The sequence below is a fragment of the Oryctolagus cuniculus genome, chromosome 14, assembly GCF_964237555.1.
Source record: "Oryctolagus cuniculus chromosome 14, mOryCun1.1, whole genome shotgun sequence".
NCBI lineage: Eukaryota > Metazoa > Chordata > Mammalia > Lagomorpha > Leporidae > Oryctolagus > Oryctolagus cuniculus.
In genome coordinates this window covers 94455025-94477498 of record NC_091445.1, presented here as the reverse complement: position 1 = coordinate 94477498, position 22474 = coordinate 94455025, and the positions used below count along the sequence as shown (strand labels likewise).

Genomic DNA, 22474 nt, shown 5'->3' with positions numbered 1-22474 from the left:
AAGGACGGCCTGCTCTGTCTCCACAGGGCCCTGTCACGAGGGAGCATCCTCCAGCACTGGTCTCCATCAGAGGCCGTGATGGTAGGCAGCCACCCCTGCTCTTAGCGGGCAGCACGTACACTCAGAACGCTTTTCCCATTGGCAAAACAGCTTCACAGAGCAGAAACGACCAAGACAAGCAGGTGGCGCAGTCGTGTGTGCCCTGACGGGGAGGAGCAGGCGGCAGGGCCTCCGCCCCGCGATGTCTGAACCATTTCTTGGGCGCCTTTACAGGAAGCTTGCTGGCCCCGGCCCTGGCGCACCAGGCTCTGGTTTCTCTCCCAGGGGGTTGAGACGTGGCCCCGAGAAAGGCAGAAACGACTGCACGTTCATTCTGGGAGATGCCCCACTCCCTGTATCTCCAACGAGTCGCAGCGAATCCATTTAGACCTACTGTGTGCAGCGCGTTGTGGCATTACAAAGGAGACTCACTGCAGTCCAAGTGCAGCTGTGTTTGACGAGGTACCACCACGGCCCCGAGGGCCGGAAGGGAGGGGCACGGGGCAGAGGCAGCAGCACGCAGCCCAGCTCCCTGGCGCTTCGTGCAGCGCTGCCGCCGCCTCCTCCCGGTTCCCTGGCAAAAGCGCTCACCTGGGAAGCCTTCCGTCAAAGAGAAGTCACCGTGAAGACGAGCTCGCCGGGGCCAGAAGTCGGAGCTGCGAGGCCACCGGGAGCCACGCGGCTGCCCCTCCGCCGGGTGGGTCACCGGGCCTGCGCCTCTGCGCACCCCCCTGCTCCCTGGACCCTCCTCTCCCGCGCGCTCTGGGGCTGCCTTTGCTCCGCCGCCGAAACCCGCCAACCGGGCCACCACCGACGGAGCTGCCCCCTCCACCGGGCAGTGCGTGGTACCCAGGGTGTAAGCAAGGAAAGAGGCAGGAAATCTCAAGAAAACGCAGGCTGCTCCGAAAGCGGTGTTTCCGGCTGCAGGGTCCCGGCACCTGCGATGCTCCGCCGAGGGCGAGGCCGGACTCCGGGGCCTCCGAGCAAGCCGCTGCCAGCGACGAGCCGTGCCTCCCGACGTGCGGGAAACCTCGGTCCTCGCCGCAGCACCAGGCCCCGAGCCGACGCGAGGCCTCTCCCTCTGCCCCTCTCCCAGGACACGGTTATCAGGCTGGCCAGTGGCCAACGGGCCTGACTAGGTTCTGCCGGGCGCTGCGCTCGGCCCTCGCTGGGTGGCGGCGCCCACAGTCGGGACCTGGAGGCCGCCGCGGCAATGGGCACAGAAACTCGCCAGAGTAGCGAGACTGACGGGAAGCGGACATTAGCGGCGGAGCCCGAGCAGCCGGCACCGAATCGCACCGGACGTGGCCAGAGGCACCGTTCGGTCTCCGCCCGCCGCGCGGCGCGCCGGGAACTGTATCCTTCCTCCCCCCGCTCCCGGACACGGGAGGGGCCCGGGGTACAGCAGGGCTCCCACGGGGCTATAAAAATCCAGCATTTTGCTTACCGGGACGCGGGGGTCCTCCCACTCTGGCGGGCGCCTGAATAATACGTCATCGGCGGGCACCTCGCCCACCGCGGGTGCCTTTAGGTGTCTACGTACAGCCTGTTGTACGGTAGGCTGGCAATAAATGACCCCGTCGAAGGAAGAACTGCACACGTGACGCCTCTGCGGGCGTTGGCTTGTCCTTTGGGCACGTGTTCCGCGCCGCGTCTCCCCGTTGCGTTCAGGCAGTGCCCCGGGCAGCCCTGCGCGGCGGCGGGGGGCGGGGCCAGCCAGGGCGGGGCGGGGTCCTGGCTGGACTGCGTCGCGCTCGGGGGCCGCGCCGGGTAGCGTTTCTCGCCAGCGCCTGAGGCGGCTCCGTTTCGGAGAGCCCTTCGCAAGCTCCACGGGGACCTCTGTGCACGGATGGACCCGCCCGGACCCGGCGGGAAGCGGCCTGGCAGGCGGCGGCCCCGGCGGCATCAGCGGAGGCAAGACAGGGCCGAAGCCGTGGGTCCCTGAGACGCGCGTGCCCACCGGGCCCGGTGGCGGCACCATGATGCCGGGCGAGACGCACTCGGCAGCCCCCGGGACGGCCGCTGACCTCTCGCGGTGTCAGGGCTGCGCGTCTCTGCAGCAGGTGAGGCACCTCCCCGGGGCCCGGGCGCGGGGGGCGGCGCGGCCTCGCCGGCGGGAGCGCGGGGCCCGCCGGCGCCGCCGCCTCTTCCTGGGGGTTGCAGCCCCCCGATGTCCTTGTCGCTGCGGCTTCCTTTGCCGTGTGTAAGCTGGGGACGCAGAAGTCGCTGCACGGAGTTGTGCAGAGTGAGCGGGTTCTTGGAGGACTCCTCCCCTGCGCAGCCTGGGTGCCGGCCGGGCTGCCTCTTCGGCTGCCGGGTGACAGGTGGGATGCTAAGGAGGTCGACCTCCCCGAGGGCAAGGCCTTTGCTTGCCTGTCATCGCCTGTCAGGCGTCTGGTCGGGGTCCTCGGGCTTCCAGGGCTTGGAGAGGCGCTCCCGCTCGCTGCTGAGTTAGCTCCGTAGGTTAAGCTGGTGGAGCAGTCAGTCACGTGTCTAACCGCGGGGTGGGCTCTGCTGGGGCCTGGGGGCAGTGGAAGTAGCCCCAGGGGCCCGTTCGCGCAGATCCTTGCAGCCGGGTGATGCCGGGAGTCTGCGTCGTCGGCTTCGGTGGTGGAACCGAGCTGGCCACGGTGGAGGCTGCCTCCCGTGGCCATCGCCGCTGGGCCTCGTGTGCTGGGCACCGCGGGCAGCGCCGCGACCCGGCATTGCGGCGAGGCTGGCCTCTCTGAGCAGGGTGTCTGCCTGCGGGGACGGCCCGGGAGGCTCTTCGAGCTGCGAGGGACCGAAAGCGGGGGTTGGCGCGGTGGGCTGGTTTCCGGCGAGGTCCGTGGGTTTGACTGCTGAGAAGGGGTGGATGGACGGTGCGGGGAGCCCGCAGGTGGAAGCCCTCTGCGAGAAGCGCCGGGCGTGTGACGAGCAGGCCGTGAGGTGGGCGTGAGCCCCGCGCGGGGAGGAGTCGGCTGCGGGCTTGAGGCATGCTTGCTCTGCGCAGCCCACCCGGCGCTCAGGGCCCTTCGGGGTCTGGCCGTCCTGGGGATACATCTGAGCTCTCTTGCTTACTGGGGCTTGTGCTGGACCCCGCCGGAGGTTTGGACTTCGTTGCCTGGAACGGAAGGCGTTCTTCCAGGTGCCCCGACGGGTAGTGTTAATTAGGGATGCCCACCGAGGGTATGCCGTCACCTAGGCGCACGCTTCTTGAGCACTGGTAGGCTGGCGGATGGCATGCAGTTTGGAACTCACGCAGTGTTCCAGAAGTTCATGGGGAATGCATATCCGAGGAACTGTGCGTGGATTCCAAATACTTTTTTGTGTCCAGAGACACTTACCTTTGGTTTACAATTTCCATGAACTTCTGAGGCGTCCCTACAGACAGAACCGGAAGGCCTGCGTGCAGGAGCAGAGCTGCAGGGCGCCAGCAGTGCGGGTCCACTCGGGCAGAAGAGCAGTCCAGTGTGTGAAGGATGGAGCGCACAGTGCGCTCCGAAGGAAGCTGCAGTTAGGAGGGGCAGCCGGCCAGCTCGGAGAGGCGTGGAGGGGAGAAAGTGTGCGATCAGTGAGGCGTGAAGTGAGGCGTGAAGTGAGGCTGCCGCGGGTTTGCCAGGCTCTCAGGGCCCAGAGGCCACTGGGCGCGCTGGGCTTGGGTGCGTGTGCCTGGGGCGTCGTGGGGAAGGGGTGGGCATTCTGCCCTTGCTGCCTTGTCCTGTCCACGCCGTGTCAGAGGAAAGCAAACGGGGTGTGGGGGTCCTGACAGCTGAGGAGACACACTCCTCTCTGATAAAGATCAGCATAGGCTTGGGTTTGTAAGTCAGAACATGTTGTCCATCAGAGGGGAGGTTAGGTGAACATTTAGTACAGCCTCCCTCCGCCAGAGCAAAACGTGAGCAAGGTTTTTTTTTTTTTTTTTTTTTTTTTTTTTAAATGAGTTTGTTTATTTGTTTGAGAGACAGAGGGATAAACAGAGAAAGGTCTTCCATCTGCTGGTTCACTCCCTGCATGGGCTGGGCCTGGCTGATTGGAGGCCAGCAGCCAGGAGCTTCTTCTGGGCCTCTCACATAGGTGCAGGGGCCCAAGTACTTGGGCCATTTTCCACTGCTTTCGCAGGCCATAAACAGTTGGATCAGAAGAAGAGCAGCCAGGACACAAACTGGTGCCTACATGGGATGTCTGTGCTGCAGTCAGAGGCTTAGCCCACTGTGCCACAACGCTAGCCCCAGTTTGTTTATTTTGAAAGTAAGAGTTAGAAGGAGAGTTCTTCTACCCACTGGTTTACTCCCGATGGCCTCAACGGCCAGTGCTGGGCCAGGGAGCTTCATCTGGATCGCCCACGTGAGTGGCAGGGGCCCAAGCATTTGGGTCATCTTTTTGCTGCTTTTCCCAGGCCATTAGCAAGGAGCTGGATTGAAGTGGAGCAGCTGGGACATGAATTGGTGCCCATATGGGATGCTGGCCTCGCAGGTCTCGGCTTTACCTGCCTCGCCACAATGCCAGCCCTGATTAGTGTGATTTTTAAAAATAATTTCAAAATAAGTAAATTTGAACATACAGGGAAGTTTCCAGAGTAATACCAAAACTCCCTCTGGTGTTTTCAGATTCACCAACCATTGCCATGTTATGGAATGTTTTCACGACTGGTGTGCATGTCCCTGCCGTGTTACGGAATGTTTTCACGACTGGTGTGCACGTCCCTGCCGTGTTACGGAATGTTTTCACGACTGGTGTGCACGTCCCTGCCGTGTTACGGAATGTTTTCACGACTGGTGTGCACGTCCCTGCCCTGCGGCTTTACATACCTCCAGTGTATGTTTCCTCCAAACATTGTCAGCCTGCAGCCCGCACATCCCAGTACTCACATGGGGGCAGCAATTCTGTCCAACCCATAGACCTGTTCACTTTCTGTTTGCTGGCCCTAGACTATTTTTTTCCTTTCTAGCTGAAGGTCCTGTGGGAATATGTTATGTTTCTTTGTCCTGTTTCTTGGTCCTCTTTCATCAGTCTTAATAGGAGAGCCTTGCATTTTCCAAGGACCTGGAAACGTTTTGGACTGTCAAACTGTTGGAAGCCATCAAACCGCTGCTGTGCTCAATGATTTGCCAGCAGTCCTCTTAAGACTCGTATGTGGGTGTACTCACAGGGAGGTGACTGTTCCAGGGAGAGGAGACAGTGAGAAAGCAAAGGGAACAGGCACGTGGGGCAGAGTCCAGGGGAAACAGGGCAGAAGCTGCTGGGAATCTCTCCCAGAGGAGTCGCACAAAACGGAATTCCTTGGGCAGCATATTGTGACCCTGAGTGTGTCCTTTGTTGGCCAGGGCAGCTCCTTAGAGACTCAGTGTGCAGGGTTTCCATCAGGGGCCAGCCATGCAGACGTCCTCTATCTAGTGCAGACCCACATCCCAGAATGGGAGGCCAGCAGGTGTTTCGCATAAGCCGCATTGCGTGGCCAGACACGGTGACCACTCTTAGCTGGGAAGGGGTGGGAAGGGGCCCTTCAGGATCCATTCCCAGATGCCAGCCCAGGGCTCACCTTGTAAGCAGCCTTTCTAAGGAGTGTGCCTTCACGTCTGCTGTGTTAAGGGGTTGCTGCACACACGTTGGGGCCGGGCGATGCTGTGGCCGGCCCAGGGAGACGGGAGACGGGAGTGCTGGGAACGGCCTGTCTCTCAGCCCAGCACGTCAGGGGTGAGGTGAGGAAGCTCCCGCTCGGCTCTGCGCAAGTGTTCAGTTGCCAGCTCAGTGCCCACAGGGGTTTGGTTCTGGGTCACCCCTCAGGCTCCAGAATACCTACTATGAAGTGGGGTATTGCAGTACGTGCATGTAAGCTGCACTCCTGCCAGTCGTCTTAGATCACCTGTGATACCTAACACGTGGAAATGGTGCTGGTCCTTACATTGTTCAGGAAGTGACAGAGCAAGTCTGTACATGCTCACCAGTTTTCCTTTTCTTCACATATTTTCTCTGCAGCTGATTGAATCTGCAGATAGGAATCCCATGGTTACAGAGGGGTAACTGAATTTACTTGTTTGTCTTCCCAGCCACACTCTCAGTGTCTTCTGGCTCTCTGCTCTCAGCACCTGGGTCTCCCGGCCGAGGCTGTCTTGCTACCCCTCCTTGCCCAGTGTGTTCTGCCCCTGTGTTGAGTCCACGTCCCGTAAGAAGGAGGGGAATGTGACCTTCTGTATTCACAGTTGCATCCAGCAAAACAGTTGAGACCAGAAGGTCTCAAGTAAGAGAATGGGCACCTATGGGAATTGTATTTTGAACGTGTACTGTATTAGCGTGAAGAAATCACCCAGAAGGCAAAGAAAAACAATGAGACAATTGAGAATAGACTGAGCTTTCCAATAGACAATATAATGTAGGTTGAGCTTCCCTGATTTAAAATCTGAAATGCTCTGAAATCCTAAACGTTTTGAAAGTGAAATTTCAAGCTTCAGATTTCACAGTTTTTCGATTAGGATACTCAACTGGCAAAGTCTATGTAAATATGACAAAATCTAAAAAAGAAAAAAAAATAACCCTGTGAACTCTCAAACACATCTGGTCCTAAACTCTGAATAAGAGATACTCTAGATTCCAGATGAGAGCAGGAATGCTGGGAGCAAAGCAGTAACTGAAGAAAGCACACCTGAGCATTTTCCTAGAGGGGAAGAACCCCTGGACGCTTCCCTCCTTCCAGAGAACCTGGACAGTGGTCACATCCGCACACGGGAATGATATGGATCACAAAGGTACCCCAGGTACCCCCCACCAGAGCACACCCTGATACACTTTCACAGTTGTAAGGTTCATTATGTGGAAACCATAGTTTTCAGCCAACATAAGTGTCGTGTGGACTTGATTGATGGAGAAGAGATTACATTGTGTTAGGATATTGCAGTATCTGACCAGACATGTGCTGTCATACAGCCGAGCCTGGTGAAATCGTGTTAGGCAGGGACTGGAATGCTGGGTAGCTAGGCACCCCTGCACCCCCGTGCTGTGTGTTGTGAGTTTACGTTTTTATTATCAGAGTTGCATGAACATAGTTTAGAGAGATAGGTTTACAAGATTTGTTAAACCAGCAGGCCCTCTCTACCCCTTTTAAGAAATAACCTTTGTCAATTGCTTTACTGTGTGTTTTATGAAGAACTTCTCATCATTAAGTAGTGTACTGCTGCAGTTCTTGGTTTTCCTGTTGTTCTGTTTCTGACTTTGAGGCTTGGGCTCTCTGGCTGCCCTGTGTCTGCTGTATCTGAGCGCACCCCTGCCCGTGTGCTCAGTGCAGTCATGACCAAAAGTGGAGGTGACGTTATCATCACTGTGTACTCAGAGCTAAGCTCTGGTGTAAATTACTGCTCCTTTGCTGCATGGTTTCGTGTTTCCCCTGGTCAGTCACTGCTCCTTACCCTTAGTTTTAACATTTCATCCTGAAAATGTTATGAGTGCTCACTGGATGCCAGAGGCTGGATTGAATACTTATGTGGCTCATCCTACTTAACCCCTGTCCCATGCCAGTTATTACACTTCCTCTGTGCTTCGGCTCTCCGTCTGTGGAACTGGAACTAATACTGGGCGAGGAAAGCTGCCCAAGGTCACTCAGCCAGAAAATGGCTGTGGGTCAGGAATTTGAATCCAGATGTGTGAGTCTGGAGCCAGGGGTTTCTTTGCTGTCTCTGGCACAGTGCTTGGTATTACAGAGTAGCATCTGGAAGCAAGGTGGGGAAGATTAGAGTAGCAGAGAACTCCGTTGTGGGGGAGGGGGAAGATTAGAGTAGCAGAGAACTCCGTTGTGGGGGAGGGGGAAGATTAGAGTAGCAAAGAGGTCCGTTGTGGGGGAGGGGGAGGCAGAGTCACTTCCGCTGAAGAAATAACACAAATGCATGATCAGATCAGATACATTCTCTGGAATTCTCTGCCAGTTCAGTGTAAGGACCCTTCAGTGCTGTCCTTAGTCTGCCACTTTCTTCGGGGCAGGGGGATTGCTGTCACACCTGACCTGCTCTGACTCCAGGCCCCGTGGCCTTCCTAGGTCCTCCTTGCCTCCTCCTCTGGTCCTCCGTCGGCTGTCCTTTGGCAGAACATGGCCATTCTTTTTCAGCACCATCCTGGTTAAGGATGCCTGGGAAGTCAGTTTGTAGAGATTTTGCAGTTTTGAAAATGTGTGTTGTACAGATTCTACCTTGGAGTTAATTTTCCTTCAGGATATTGAAAGCTTGCTTTCGAAGTGTCTGGTTTCCGGTGTTCCTGTTGAAGTCTGCGGCACTTCCGATTCAGATTCTTTGTATCAGACTTGTTTGATTGGATTTTTCTCTTCAGGTTCTTTGAGGATCTGTGCTTGTCTATGGTGTTAACAGAATGTTGTACTGATATTCCATGGCCTGAATCTGGTTTGAACTCACACACTGTCTTCTTTTTAATGTGTGCGAGTCAGTGGTTTTAAGTGTATTCACAGAGTTGTGCACTGACAACACTAGCTAATTGTAAAACATTTTCATCTCCCGAGAACCCCTTACTAATTAGCAGTCATTCCCAGTCCCTCCTCCAGTCCCTGGCAACCACTGAGCTGCTTTCCGTTTGTGGGTTTACCTACTGTGGACAGTTGGCATAGATGGAGTCATAGAATATGCGGCCTTTTGTGATTGGCATCTTTCACTTCACCCGTGCTGTAACACGTGTCATGCATTGTTTTCATTGTCAAACACTGTTCTGTTGTATGTTCCTGTTTTGATGGACATTTAGCTTGTGTTGACGTTTTGGATAGTCTGATGCTGCTATGTGAGTATACAAGTGATGTGGACATATGTTTTAGTTCTTTTGGGTTTGTGTTTAGGAGTGGAACTGCTGGACTGTATGGAACCCCATTGAGCATCTTGAGGAACTGCCAAACTGTTTTGCACAGCAGCTGTACTGCTTTACGTTCCCAGCAGTCATATATGAGTGTTCCGCTTTCTCCACATCCTCACCAGCATTCATTGCTGTCTGCTTTAACCATCTAGTGGGTGTTCATATGTTTAATTTTTAAGATTTTTTTGCAATTTCGAGAGCTGTGAATATTCCCTTTAAAATAGCTTTTGACTCATAAGTATACTATTATTTATCTCCAAAATACCTCCGACATCTCAATTTTATTCAAGTTGTGTTTGCTTGTGTTGGTCTCCCTGTTTCACATTGCATGCTTGTGTCTTACTCTGGGGAATCCTTGATGGTGCATATTAAGTGCAGGAGATGATGGACTAGCTGCAATGAGGCTTCTGGACTGTGGGCTGCATTGCAGGACAGTCTGGTGGGCTCTTTATTTAGTGAAGACTCTCTAGTGTCAGTACTTTTGGGTACAGTCTCAGAGAAGGGGCTCCTGATCCCTCATCTGGAGACAGGACATTACCCTCTTTGGGAGCTTAATAATGAGACACAGGTGGCCAGTGTCAGACCACTGTGCCTCTGTTTACTTAGCCCCTCTGTTTTTGGTAGAACACCCCTGCCCTGAGTGTCCAGAGCATCGCAGCTAGTGACCTCCTTCAAAACACCAGCCTTCTTTGGGATGGTGGAAGGGTGATTTCCCTAAGGCCTGGTGGAGAGTTGGAGATTGTCAGTGCCTACAGCTAGCGTGTATTTCACTTCTCTCCCCTTTCCCGTTTACAGAAGAACTCATTGAGTCCCAAGCTTGTGGAAGTTTTGCACGTAAATTGAATTTGTTCTCCACTTCCCCAGTGCTGCTTTTTTGCACACTAAATCAGTACTTGAATCTCCATTCCAGTGTCCTTTGACTTTATCTTGTTCTCCTCATTATAGGTTTTGCCTTTTTGAAAGAAAAAATTCCTTTGACAGTGGTTTAGCTGGTTTTAGGAAGAAGTAAAAACAGGTGCATATATGTCTACCTTGTCTGTCCAGATGTCTGCGTTGGGACCCAGTGCAATCCAGGATGACCTCATTTTAACCTGAGTATACCTGCCACGACCCTGTTTGGTTTTTAGAAATTTATTTTGAAAGAAAGAGAGGAGCGGGACAGAGAGCTGGGATATCTCTCTTGGTTCACTCTCCAAACGCACACACCAGCCAGGGCTTGGCTAAGCCAATACCCAAAAACTCAGTTGAGGTCTTCCACATGGGTAACAAGGATTCAAGTACTTGAGCCATCCGTTACCTGCTGCCTCCCTGGGTATGCATTAGAAGGAAGCTGGAGTCCAGGACTGAACCCAGACACGACAGTATGAGATGGAGGCATCCTAAGGGGCATCTAACCCCTGCCCCGAATGCCTGTCCGCCCAGAATCCTATTTCCCAGTGAGGTCATTCAGAAATATTGGGGTTTGGTCTTCAGCATGTCTTTTGGGGATGAGGGTAAACCTTAACAGACTAGCAAACAATTACTCATGGATGAGTCATATTCACGATTTATCTCTTCCTTATACTTTTTGAATAACAAGAAAGTGTCTGATTTTTATGAGCCATATGTGATGTCACTAAGAATACTGGATGTAGTACAAAAAAAGGTATGGACATATCAGTTACGAATATAGGTGAAGGAAAAACACCTAAGCAGGATGTTAGGGCAGTGATCCATCAGTCTGTTTAAGCAGTTGATGTGCATTTGTTTTTATCCCACGAGAGATCTCTTGTTGGGCTGTTGTGGTGCAGCAGGCTGAGCTGCATTTGGATGCCAGCATCCCGTGTGTGCGTGCCAGGTGGAGTCCCAGCTCTTCTGCTTCTGATCCAGCTTCCTGCTGACGCACCTGGGAAGGCAGCAGCTACTGACCCAAATACTCCGGCTCCCGTCATCCATGTGGGAGGCCAGGATGGAGTTCCTGGCTAGCCCAGACCTGGTTGTTGGGGCCATCTGGGGAGTGAACCAGCAGATGGAATAGTTCTCCCTGCCTCTGTCTCTTCCTCTGTTGCTCTGCCTTTCAAATAAATAAATCTTTAAAAAAAATCTATTGTAATCCACGATAGTTAACAAAAGGACAAAAGTACATGTTTATTTAAACTACATAGAGGCAGAAATTTGATTTTTTTTTTTTTTTTTTTTGACAGGCAGAATGGACAGTGAGAGAGAGAGACAGAGAGAAAGGTCTTCTTTGCCGTTGGTTCACCCTCCAATGGCCGCCGCGGCCGGCGCACCACGCTGATCCGATGGCAGGAGCCAGGAGCCAGGTGCTTTTCCTGGTCTCCCATGGGGTGCAGGGCCCAAGCACTTGGGCCATCCTCCACTGCACTCCCGGGCCACAGCAGAGAGCTGGCCTGGAAGAGGGGCAACCGGGACAGAATCTGGCGCCCCGACCGGGACTAGAACCTGGTGTGCCGGCGCCGCTAGGCAGAGGATTAGCCTAGTGAGCCGCGGCGCCGTCAGAAATTTGATTATTTAATACTCATGCATGATAAAATCTTTTAGCAAGTTCTGCCTATAAGTTTCATGACATGATTAAAGAATATCAGCCAAAAAACCTGGAGCAGAACAAACTGAATTCTAATTTCAGACAAGGATACCAATTATCACTCTTACTATTCAATGTTATGCTGAGGTCTCATTTCCTGCAGGGGCTGGCACTGTGGTGTAGTAGGCTAAGCCTCCACCTCTGGTGCCCACATCCCATATGGGCACCAGTTCATGTCACAGCTGCTCCTTTTCCGATCCAGCTCTCAGCTTGTGGCCTGGCAAAGCAGTGGTAGATGGCCCAAGTACTCGGGTTCCTGCATCTGTGGGAGACGCAGATGAAGCTGCTGGTTCCTGGCTTCAGATTGGCCCAGCTCTTGCCATTGTAGCCATTTGAGGAGTGGTCTGGTGGATGGAAGACCTTTCTGTCTGTCTTTCCCTCTCTTTATACCTCTAACTATGAAATAAAATAAATAAAATTTTTTAAAAAATGGAAAAGGAGGGCAAACAAAGTGTAAGCATGAGTAAAGCAAAGCAAACACTAAAATGTCATCAGTGGATGGGACAGTTCCTCACATAGAACAAGAGAATCTGCAGATGGGTTATTTAACACTGTGAGACTTTGCAGATATTTCCTTTAGGGTTTTTGTATCCATGCTCATAAGTAGAATTGTAAAATGAGCAGGTTTACGATAATTGACAAACAAAAGTTAACATTCCAGAGCACCTGTTGGATACACTTAGGGGGTCTAATAGAAAAACAAAGGAGATATAATGATAGCATTTATGCTAGTGATTGCAACAAAAATTATTTTGGAAGAAATCCAACCAGGAATGTAGAAAACTTACACATAGAGCGTTAAAGTCATAAGAATTGGAAATAGACAAAAGTGTCATTTACACACACACACATACACACACACACAGAATATACTGTCAGAATGTTCCCAAATACTACCACCTGTAATATGAATTTTCTTTTCATCTTTTTTTGATATTATTAAAGATATTATCCTGAGCCGGCGCCACGGCTCAATAGGCTAATCCTCCGCCTTGCAGCGCCGGCACACCGGGTTCTAGTCCCTGTCGGGGCACCGGATTCTGTCCTGGTTGCTCCTCTTCCAGTCCAGCTCTCTGCTGTGGCCAGGGAGTGCAGTGGAGGATGGCTCAAGTGCTTGGGCCCTGCACCCCATGGGAGACCAGGAGAAGCACCTGGCTCCTGCCATCGGATCAGCGCGGTGCGCCGGCTGCAGCGTGCTGGCAGTGGCGGCCATTGGAGGGTGAACCAATGGCAAAGGAAGACCTTTCTCTCTGTCTCTCTCTCTCACTGTCCACTCTGCCTGTCAAAAAAAAAAAAAAAAAAAAGATATTATCCTGTATTTTGCCCAATAACATTAAAGCTTTGTTTATCACTGTAATCTATGTAGAATTTATTGTATGTAAAATAGAAGGTTTGTTTTTAAATGTGGTAAGTTGGTAGACTAATACCACCAGCCAGTCCTGTTGCTATTGTGGTTTATAATGTTTTTAGAGTCTGTATCATACTATTCATAAGAATAAATTCCAGAAGAATTAAAGATATAAACTTAAAAATAGCATCAAAATGCTAGAATAGCATGAAGAGGAATCATTTCATTATCTTGGGAGAATAGAACCTTCTGAAGATATCTTTATGCATGTATGGTTGTCTTTTAATGATCAATTGGCAGACACACCTGAGTTTACCTGCAGCACTTGATGAGCGCTTACTGCTTATCAAATAGTGTAGCTCATTAGAAAAGCACAGCCACACCAATGAGCAAATGTTATTAACAAGCTGTAAATGGAAGCAAAACATGAAGCTAAAAGTGATCAGGAAAGTTTCTGAATACCACCAATGCATGTTACTGGAAAGTGTCTCTGAGATTGTCGAAGATCCCAGCTGTCATGGGCAGAGCAGACCCCTGTTCTGGGTCCGCGCTGACCATGTAAACACGCGCTCTGGCCCAGGATGAGGGAAAGCAGGACTGTTTCTCAAAGCAGCAGATGAGGACAGTCACTGCCTGCTGCTGGTAAGGCTGAGCAGGACCTACGTGAGCGCAAGAGAAAACGGATAAATTGGGTGCATCAGGTTTGTTTACATGGTTGTACTGATTTGGAAAGGCACCCCAAAATTTTAAGAGTAACCATTTTTGACTGTTGGTGGGATTATAAGAGAACTTGCATTTTTTTGTTTTATATGTGGCTTTCTGTTGTAAGAGACACAGTACATGTTTAACTGCAGAGAAAATGTGGTTTACCGTAAGAATGGTACTGTAACTATCAGAAGTATTTGGTTTGCCTAGAAAAAGGTCTTTTGAGATAATCAGCAAATGTTGAGCACAGTCTAGATGGTTATTAAATTATAACTTGTGTTGTATGTGAAAAGGCTATAATAGTGTTATTTCTGAAGTATTTACTAATGAGAAAAGGAGACATTAAAGGAAAGAACTCAGTTAAAGAAAAAAACATCTGTAAATCTTAGGAACATTAAACACTGCTCAATGACTTACGGTCGAATTTATGTTTGGTCCTTATGGTATAATACAGATCCTGATAAAATGAGTTTGTTTTTGTTTCTGTTTTTTACATTTAATTTTGGCTCCACTTTAATATTCCTATTTGTCTCCTCCAGTGACTGTTTTAATTATTTTGCTGGTTTTTCTGTATCGCTTTTGTGTTTGTCTTTTTGGGATGTCTTAAATCCTTTCAGAAATAGTACAGAGTGAGGGCTGAGGCTCTTAGTTAATTTGTGAACCTCAGTAGTTAATATTTCTTGGCTCTGTGATAAAGTACACACTGTGAAAGTATCTTTCCAGTGGCCTCACTGTTCAAGGAGTGTTACTGTTCTCAAAAAGATTCAGATAGAGATCACAATATGTATGTGTTTATAAGCAGTACAAATAATATTTGCATATTTCTGTTTATGTCATACATTAAACACGTATAATACAGAAAATAATTATATATTTAAGGTAATTACATGTGGTAAAAACTTAAATAGCTGACTGTAGTGTTTTTTCTTTCAGAATTTAAATGAATATGTTGAAGCATTAATCACTTTGAAACAAAAAATTATCAACACTGAGTGAGTATATAATGCATGTGTTAGGCAGAATGTTGTAAACCTGGCAGACTGGCTGAAGCAGGTGATGGTTTTAGGTCCCTGGGGCTGAAATGAAAACTTGAGTTTCTCATTTTGGGGCGGGGCCTACATGGTACTGATTATTATAAAACTCTTGGCAGCAACTTGAACCTTTTGCTGGTGGCTTCACAGGCCTTGAGAACAAAGCTTGTGGGTTAGTAGGAAATGAACTTTTGCTAAATTGGAATTTTTTAAAAAGCTTCTGTGTGTCTTCAAAGCCTTCTCAGTTTAGAACTTGACCTGAAACAGCCTCACAATGTTTCATATTTCGCAGCATTTCAGCTTATTTCTAATAAATTGAATTAGATGTAAATTTTTAAAAATTGTGCTGTAATCTCATGAATTTGTCGGGTACAATAGTGACTTGGATGGGAGGGATTTAAAATTAAAAGCGCATAGCGATGCAGTGCTTTTGGGGGATTTAAGGTGGTGTGTAGTGATGTAGTGTACGTTTCTTTCAGGAAACCTAGCAAGAGAGGCTGCCTTGCATGACTTGAAATACGATCTTAGCAAAGTGTCTTTTCTAGATAAAATCGTAACCTAATTCATCTTTTCTTTGTTACAGTAATTTGTTAACAGAATATCAGAAGAAATGTGATGATATCCTTTTTCTGGCTTTTCCTTTTGAATTTTGGAATTAATTTAGATACAGTACCTAGAAGAAATGTGAGAATTGTTTTCATAGCCATCTTTTGGAAGGAAATGTTTATAGGTTTAAGTAGGGAGCAGTTTTTACAAACACAATAAACAGCTAGTGCTTTTACTGTTAATAATGCTAAATTCTAAAATTAAAGTTTTATTTTGTTTTCATTATGGGATATGCCTTTCTGAAGATCTCTTTAATAGGTAGATTTTTCTCATTGTGGGATATCTGTTCCTTGGGTTTAGGGATACTTGTAACTAATGATGCTATTTGAATATTGATTTTTAATCTGCAAAAAGTATACTGGGAGAACATTCAAAATATTGGCAAATTAACTTTAAATTTTAAAGATTTATTTTATTTATTTGAAAGGCTGAGCTATAAAAGAGGAAGAGACAGAGAGTGGTTCACTCCCTAAAAGGCTGCAACAGCCAGGGCTGGGCCAAGCCAGAGCCAGGAGCCAGGAGCTTCCTCCAGTTCTCCCATGTGGGTACAGGGGCCCAAGCGAGCAGCTTGTACTCACACCAGTACCCACATGGGCTGCTGGCACTGCAGGCAGCAGCTTAACCTGCTATGCCTGACTTTAAATTATTTTTGATTTGTAGAGAAATAACATGTATATTCAGAATTAAAAATATACTGTATACTTCTGTATTCACAATTCCTGGGCGTCTAGTTATCACTTGCCCAGTAAGCTTAAATGTGATGGTTTAGTCTAGTCAACCTCTGGCCAAATATGCTTGCAGAGGGCGAAACAGGTGTGCATAAATGATTGTTCCTCATCTTAGTATGGTAACACTTGCCTTGATTTAAATTTCCAATGAAAACAGAAAATTTCTGCACCCAGAATGAGTGTACGTGTACTTTTTAGTACATGTGCTGCCGCAGCAAGCGCCACATGTACTTGGAGCAGTTGACAGGAGTTCACTTCACCGTGAGGCCTGCTTCAGTGTTGTTTCCTGACATACGTGCACTTGCACATGGTCACACGTTACCGTTTGTGTCAGTACCATCATACTGAATTCATGTGATGAGGGTAATAAAATATCTTATTTAGATTTATTTTTAGTACCTGAATCTTTACATTCAAAAATAGGTCATTAAAAATCTCAAGTGCTTTATTTGTTGGAACTTCAATTCTTTTAATAAATGCATATTATTTTAGTTAATTAACTATTCATGTATATTAAAAGCTATGTAGAAGCAATTAAAACTACTCTTGGGTAGCTAAAGAATGAAATTAATAGTTAATTCCAATATTGGAAGTGTATATGCTGATTATACTATCTCTGGAGAACTGGTAGAGACTTTCTGAAGTGATTATATAGGTAAGTTAGCATGGAAGTTATGTTTTCTACAACTTGGCCACAAAATGTTTCAATAAAATTATTGGTAATCTTTTTAAGTGAATATAATGCTATTCTTGAATTCTAGAAGTTGGTTTTGTGATGTGATTTATGGCTTTAGGTACAACTACTGTTAAATATTGAGTTGAGACCAGCACCACGGCTCAATAGGCCAATCCTCCACCTGCGGCGCTGGCACCCCGGGTTCTAGTCCCCGTCGGGGCGCCGGATTCTGTCCCGGTTGCCCCTCTTCCAGGCCAGCTCTCTGCTGTGGCCCGGGAGTGAAGTGGAGGATGGCCCAAGTGCTTGGGCCCTGCACCTGCATGGGAGACCAGGAGAAGCACCTGGCTCCTGCCTTCGGATCAGTGCGGTACGCTGGCCACATCGGCCATTGAGGGGTGAACCAATGGAAAAGGAAGACCTTTCTCTCTGTCTCTCTCTCACTGTCCACTCTGCCTGTCCAAAAAAAAAAAAAAAAAAAAAAGTTGAGTTGAGTGGTTTTTCTAGTTGTTTTGTTTGTTGATTTTGTTTTTTTGAGAAACAGGTTCCCATCTGCTGGTTCATTCCCCAAATGCCCGCATTTTGTTCTAAGCGATTATATTTGAAAGGCTTTAGAAATAGATATTTAGCCTTTTTTTGACACGTTATGTTAAATCACAATAACTCAGTACAGATAAAACCTTGAATATTGTTCTTCCATTTTTTTATAATTTTGCCTGTGTGTCTATTAAGCAGAAATAAAGATAATTGTAAAGTGAATTTTATCTTGAGACAAATACCAGAAAATAAGATTCTCAGTGTTTTCTTTAACAAGCTTCACAGCTGCAGTTTGCAAGAAGGTAAGCCACCCTTCTTGGTGACTGTGCGATCCCTGCGTGAATGTGGACTTGGGAAAGACGTTATCAGGCCAGATGTTTAAGCAAGCGTGAACGAAACGTACATGGGCTCAGCCCATAGTGCTGAATGTTGCTCTGGTGCTCATAATGAAAGGAGAATCGCCTTTTCTTAATTGTCAAATTGTTCAAATAAATGTATCACTACTGTCTTCAGTTACCAGGGTAGCGTTTCCCTTTGCAGTCACTCACTGACCACCTTGTCATCCAGATAAAATGTATCACTCTCTTGCTGTTGTTGTCTACATGTCAGATCATTGAATGTAGTTGTTCATCTTGTGTTATTTTAAACGTCTTCAAAATAGACCTGCTTAAAATGTGAGCAATGCTTCATGCTGTGACTACATTTGTCATTTACAAGAAGGCAAAATGTGGTTATAAACTGAAACAGAAAATTTTCTGTCACTTACTTTGAATAAACAGGGAGGAGCTTGGAGGACCCAGGCTGTCCAGCAAATTGCCCACTAATTAAGCCCCAACAGATTGAGAATCTATGTACATGTTTCTCAAGTTGATTTTTGGTTTACTTTTGTTAGAAATAGGCTCTGTGCCTAAGAAATAAAAAAGCAGTGTGACGTTAGGAATGAGATCTAGATCGTCAGCATATCTATTTAGTAAATCACTGTGCATGCGTAACGGCATTTATGCTTTGTTTATAGAGAGAATAGTACTCTGCATCACCAGGTGGAACAGATGCTGCAGAAAATCTCGCCTCTGCAGAAATGTCAGGAAGAGCTGGGGTCTTTAAAAGCAGAGCTGGAGGAGAAGAAGGTATCTAAAGCCGCATTCCTGTAAAGATGGTGTCCATACATGAGGTCGGCTCATTCACTGGGATCAGGACCCAGGGACTTCTCGTGTGTTGTGAGAGGAAATAAACACTAGTCAGGGCTCCTCAGCTGTTACAGCCCTTAGAGAACGCTGAACCAGCCGATTAACACCTTGGTCCATGTGGGACTGTTACCTCTGCAGTCAGGCCTGGGTTAGTTGCTTAGAATTTTGAAGAGGTATCTAGTGGAAACTCCTAGCTGTGTGCTTGTTTGGTTTTATCTGTCCTGCATTTATTACATTTTTACATTTTTCGTTCAGAGTTAAAAGTAGAGGAATTATTGTGTGATGGAGAGAGGCTGGGAAAGCATTTGGTTTTCTGGTATACCTGGACTAGCCCTGCCCAGCCCAGTAGTTAGAACACTTTGGGCCTCTGCTTTGACAGTCTCACAATGTCCTTGAAAGAGCCTGTTCCCGGGGCCAGTGCTGTGGCGTAGCAGGTAAGGCCACCACCTGCAGTGCCAGCATCTCATATGGGCACCGGTTCTGATCTGGCTCTCCTCTACGGCCTGGGAAAGCAGTGGAAGATTTGGGCCCCTGCACCCACATGGGAGACCCGTAGGAAGCTGCTGGCTCTGGCTTTGGATCGGCGCAGCTCCAGCTATTGTGGCCAATTGGGGAGTGAACCAATGAATGGAAGACCTCTCTCTGTCTGCCTCTCCTCTGTGTATGAAACTGTGACTTTCAAGTAAAATAAATAAATCTTAAAAAAAAAAAATAAAAAGCACCTGTTCCCACAGGTCACAAATTAGTTGGTATATAAAGCAGCATCTACATCCGCTGCCTCTGCAACCCTGCCAGCATTGTTTGGTGCTTTTTTTTCTTTTCTTCTTCTTCTTCTTCTTCTTCTTTTTTTTTTTTTTTTTTTTTTGTAAATAATCTTTTCAATTTCTCCCGTCCTTTTCCTTGAGAGGTACACAAAACGGGAGCCTTTCAGTAACGTCACATGGTCTTATAAGTAAGTCAAGGCCAAAGGTTATGTGTTTTACTTGAGGAGTGATATGGTTGATCTTTTTCAGCGATGCTTACTGGGAAGAGATACTACTTCAGATAGGAAAATCGAATAAAAATATTCTTTCTTGGAGACATTTCTCCTTCTCAACATCAAATTGCAGTAAAATGGTTTTTTTTAAAATGTTGTGAACTTACTTTTATGCGTAAGTTTTAGTTCACTCTTTATAGAAATCTTAGCAGAGAATTCATGGCTTTTACCCAATAAAAATATTTGCAGCCCATGAAGTGAGGTGGTTTGCCGAGATGAGTTGAGCCACCCTGGAATGAGCGTTCACGTCACTACCTCTTCCACTGTTTTCATGAAGATGTGGATGCCTCCCAGTCTTCCTCGCGTTGGGCTGTTGATATTGCCACGGAGCTATCAGGTTTTACGTGTTGCAGCAATACCTGTTGATTTTCTTATTTTTGTAGAAATTATGCTATCTGTAACTGTGCAGTACTAGCCCCGCTTACAGAATCTCTTCAGCTGTATCTGGAGGAACCTGAACGTTGGAGACCGACCTTGGTGATGTGCCCGAGTTAGTCACTCGGTCCCTGTGACTTCCAGGGATAAGTCAGCCTATCAAGCCGTTCACTCCTTGTTTGTAAAAAGAGGGTAATACAGCTTATTTGTCAGACTTGTTAAGGTTTAAGAGATACGATAACGCATATTCTACTGTAATGTAATCCTTATTAACTGTCTCTTTAAACAGTGACTGAAAGGGCTGTCTATCAGTGTTCACACATTTTTTTCAAATTACTGTTAAGTATAGTGATTTGTATTTTTTCATAGTAGAATAAATTATATTTGTTAAGCTCTACAATTTCTTTAAGTTATATCCAGTTTTAATTGGTTTCAGACAAATGTCGTAGCTATTTAATATTTAAACCAGTCTTGAGAATTTGGAATTGTCTTAAAATTAGTATATTGTTTCAAATTTATAGCTTTTGCTTTATTATACTGTTAATTATATTGCACCTATTAATAATCCAGTTGCAACCACTAAAATATTTTATTTTGTTTTTTTAAAGATTTATTTTATTTATTTGAAAGAGAGAGACAGAGAAATCTTCCATCTGCCGGTTTACTCCCCAAATTGCTGCCACGGCCAGGGCTAGGCCAGACCAAAGCCAGGAGCTTCTTCTAGGTCTCCCACTTGGGTGCAGGGACCCAAGGACTTGGATCATTTTCCATTGCTTTCCCAGGCACATTAGCAGGAACTGGATCAGAAGTGGAGCAGCCAGGACTTGAACCAACGCCCATGTGGGATGCTGGTGTCACAGGCAGCTGCATTACCTGCTGTGCCACAATGCTGACCTAAACAACCACACAGACATTTCATGAAGTGTGCTTTGATTTCCTGCCTAAAATATCTGTTCATTTGGTTAATCTCATGTTTATAACGGAAGATAATTTAATTAGATTAAAACAAATTAGGGGCAGTGGTCAGTGACTTTCAGTTTGATAGTTTCTTATTTTTTTTTAGAGTTCTCTGAAGTTGTATCAAGATACTCATCAGGAATATACTCGTGTCAAAGAAGAGTGCTTGAAAAGTGACGCTCAGTGAGTAGTTCTCAGCCAGCGCGGAGTAGGGCCTCCAGCCTGGAAACCAGCGCAGGGATCAGCCGTGCTCTCATTTCCCAGTCTGGCTTTGTCAAGCGTGTGAGCTGTAGTCCCTCAGCTTTGGTTTCTACATCTGTACAATGGGAATTATACCTCCTTTGAAGGGTTGCAAGGATTAAAAAGGTCATCGTATGTAACAGAGCTGCGTCAAGAACTTGATACAAGTTTTTGGTCTGTTTGCGTACCTGTATGTTTTTGTGTATAAAATGTAGTTATTCATTCCTCACCTTAAACCGGTGCTTTACAGATGTCCCGTGGAAGGGGTATCCTGTTACCATCAACAGAGAAGGTTGCTAGCAGCATCCTGTGCGTGTCTGAGATGTGCTGCTGTATTCGTGTTATGAACAAAACAAGCGTGGAGTAGTGTTTAGGGTAGATGTGTTGGAGCTAGCACTCTGGGAGTCCCTCTCGGTGGGACCTACCATCTCTGACTCTCAGAGCTCCATTCTAAGACAAGTGCAGTTCTGCAGCCACTACCTCCCACAGGGTACTGCTGTGGACACTGATAACCACGTGTGCCTCTGAGAAATAACAGACGCTTAGCTACTGGGCCCTCCTGGAGCGGCCACCTGCCTCCGTAGGCTCCGCTCAGAGGTGACGCCACCGTGGGTCAGGCCAGACCCCAGCAGTGCTCATGGCAGAGCCTGGAGAGATCAGTGGCATGGATTTCAGACGGGAAATACCACTGGTTTCTTAAGCCATTGGCAGCGTTGCACGTGACACAGTATGCGGTTCCGTACGAGATTTATTCTTCATCGGAACCATTGCTGATAATTTCACTTGTTGACATGGTATTTGTAACTGGAAATTTCTTTGCTATACAAACCTCAGTAAAAATGCATGTCGTGAATTGTGCTTTGTTCTCTTACGCTGTTGTTTTTTTGCCATTTAACTTATACAATTTATTATTAGGAAGAAGAAACTAGAAGCTAAGGTGAAGAAGCTAGAAGGTAATTGACATTCGTTACTCAGCTAAGCAGGTCATTGGTCGTGATACGAATCCCTGGTGACTGTGAGGTTGTATTACTTGAGCAAATAGTTGAGCTCTGCTTTTCTGTTGTAATTTTTATTTTGTTTATTTGAGCGGCCAAGAGAAAGAAACAGAGCTCTCCCTCGTCTGCTCGTTCACTCCCCCAGATGCCCACGATGGTCAGGGTGGGGCCGGGCGAAAGCTGGAGCTAAGAACTCAGTCTGGGTGTTCTGAGTGGGTGGCAGGGGCTCATCCACTTGAGCCCCTGCTTGCTGTTTCCCAGGTGCGTGTCAGCAGGAAGTTGGAATTGGGAGTGGCGTGTGTCTCAAACGCAGACACTCGGCGATGAGGTGCAAGTGTCCCAGCCAAGTTTCAGCCACTACACACTATGCTAAATGTCCTGCTCCAAGTTGTTCATTTATTTTTTTTTTTTAATTTTTATTTCTTGAAAGAAAGAAAGGTCTTCAGCTGGCTTGTTCACTACCCAGATGTCTGAAACAGCCGGGGCTAGGCCAGAGCCTGGAAGTCACTGTGGGTCTCCCACGTGGGTGGCAGGGAGACACAGATACTGACAGCAGCCGGAGGCTGAATGGGAAGCAGAGCTGCAACTCGAACTCAAGTGTCCGGTGTAGGAT

At 47.7% G+C, this 22474-nt stretch overlaps 2 protein-coding genes across 2 annotated transcripts in view; one reads left to right on the top strand and one right to left on the bottom strand.

The window, feature by feature from the left end:
* LOC138845212 (uncharacterized) overlaps positions 1-2020 on the bottom strand; it is a 42289-nt gene extending 40269 nt beyond the window's left edge. Inside the window, exon 1 of the mRNA XM_070056859.1 lies at positions 1487-2020. Coding sequence (XP_069912960.1) covers positions 1487-2020 — 534 coding nt within the window. The remainder of the gene's footprint in view (positions 1-1486) is intronic.
* The window catches only part of ICE1 (interactor of little elongation complex ELL subunit 1), a 61318-nt gene continuing 40629 nt past the window's right edge, over positions 1786-22474 (top strand). The window contains exons 1-7 of the mRNA XM_008251200.3: positions 1786-2102; positions 14430-14488; positions 15111-15145; positions 17355-17373; positions 18087-18198; positions 20733-20809; positions 21782-21819. Of these exons, the coding sequence (XP_008249422.3) occupies positions 2019-2102; positions 14430-14488; positions 15111-15145; positions 17355-17373; positions 18087-18198; positions 20733-20809; positions 21782-21819 (424 nt within the window). The 5' untranslated portion in view covers positions 1786-2018. The remainder of the gene's footprint in view (positions 2103-14429; positions 14489-15110; positions 15146-17354; positions 17374-18086; positions 18199-20732; positions 20810-21781; positions 21820-22474) is intronic.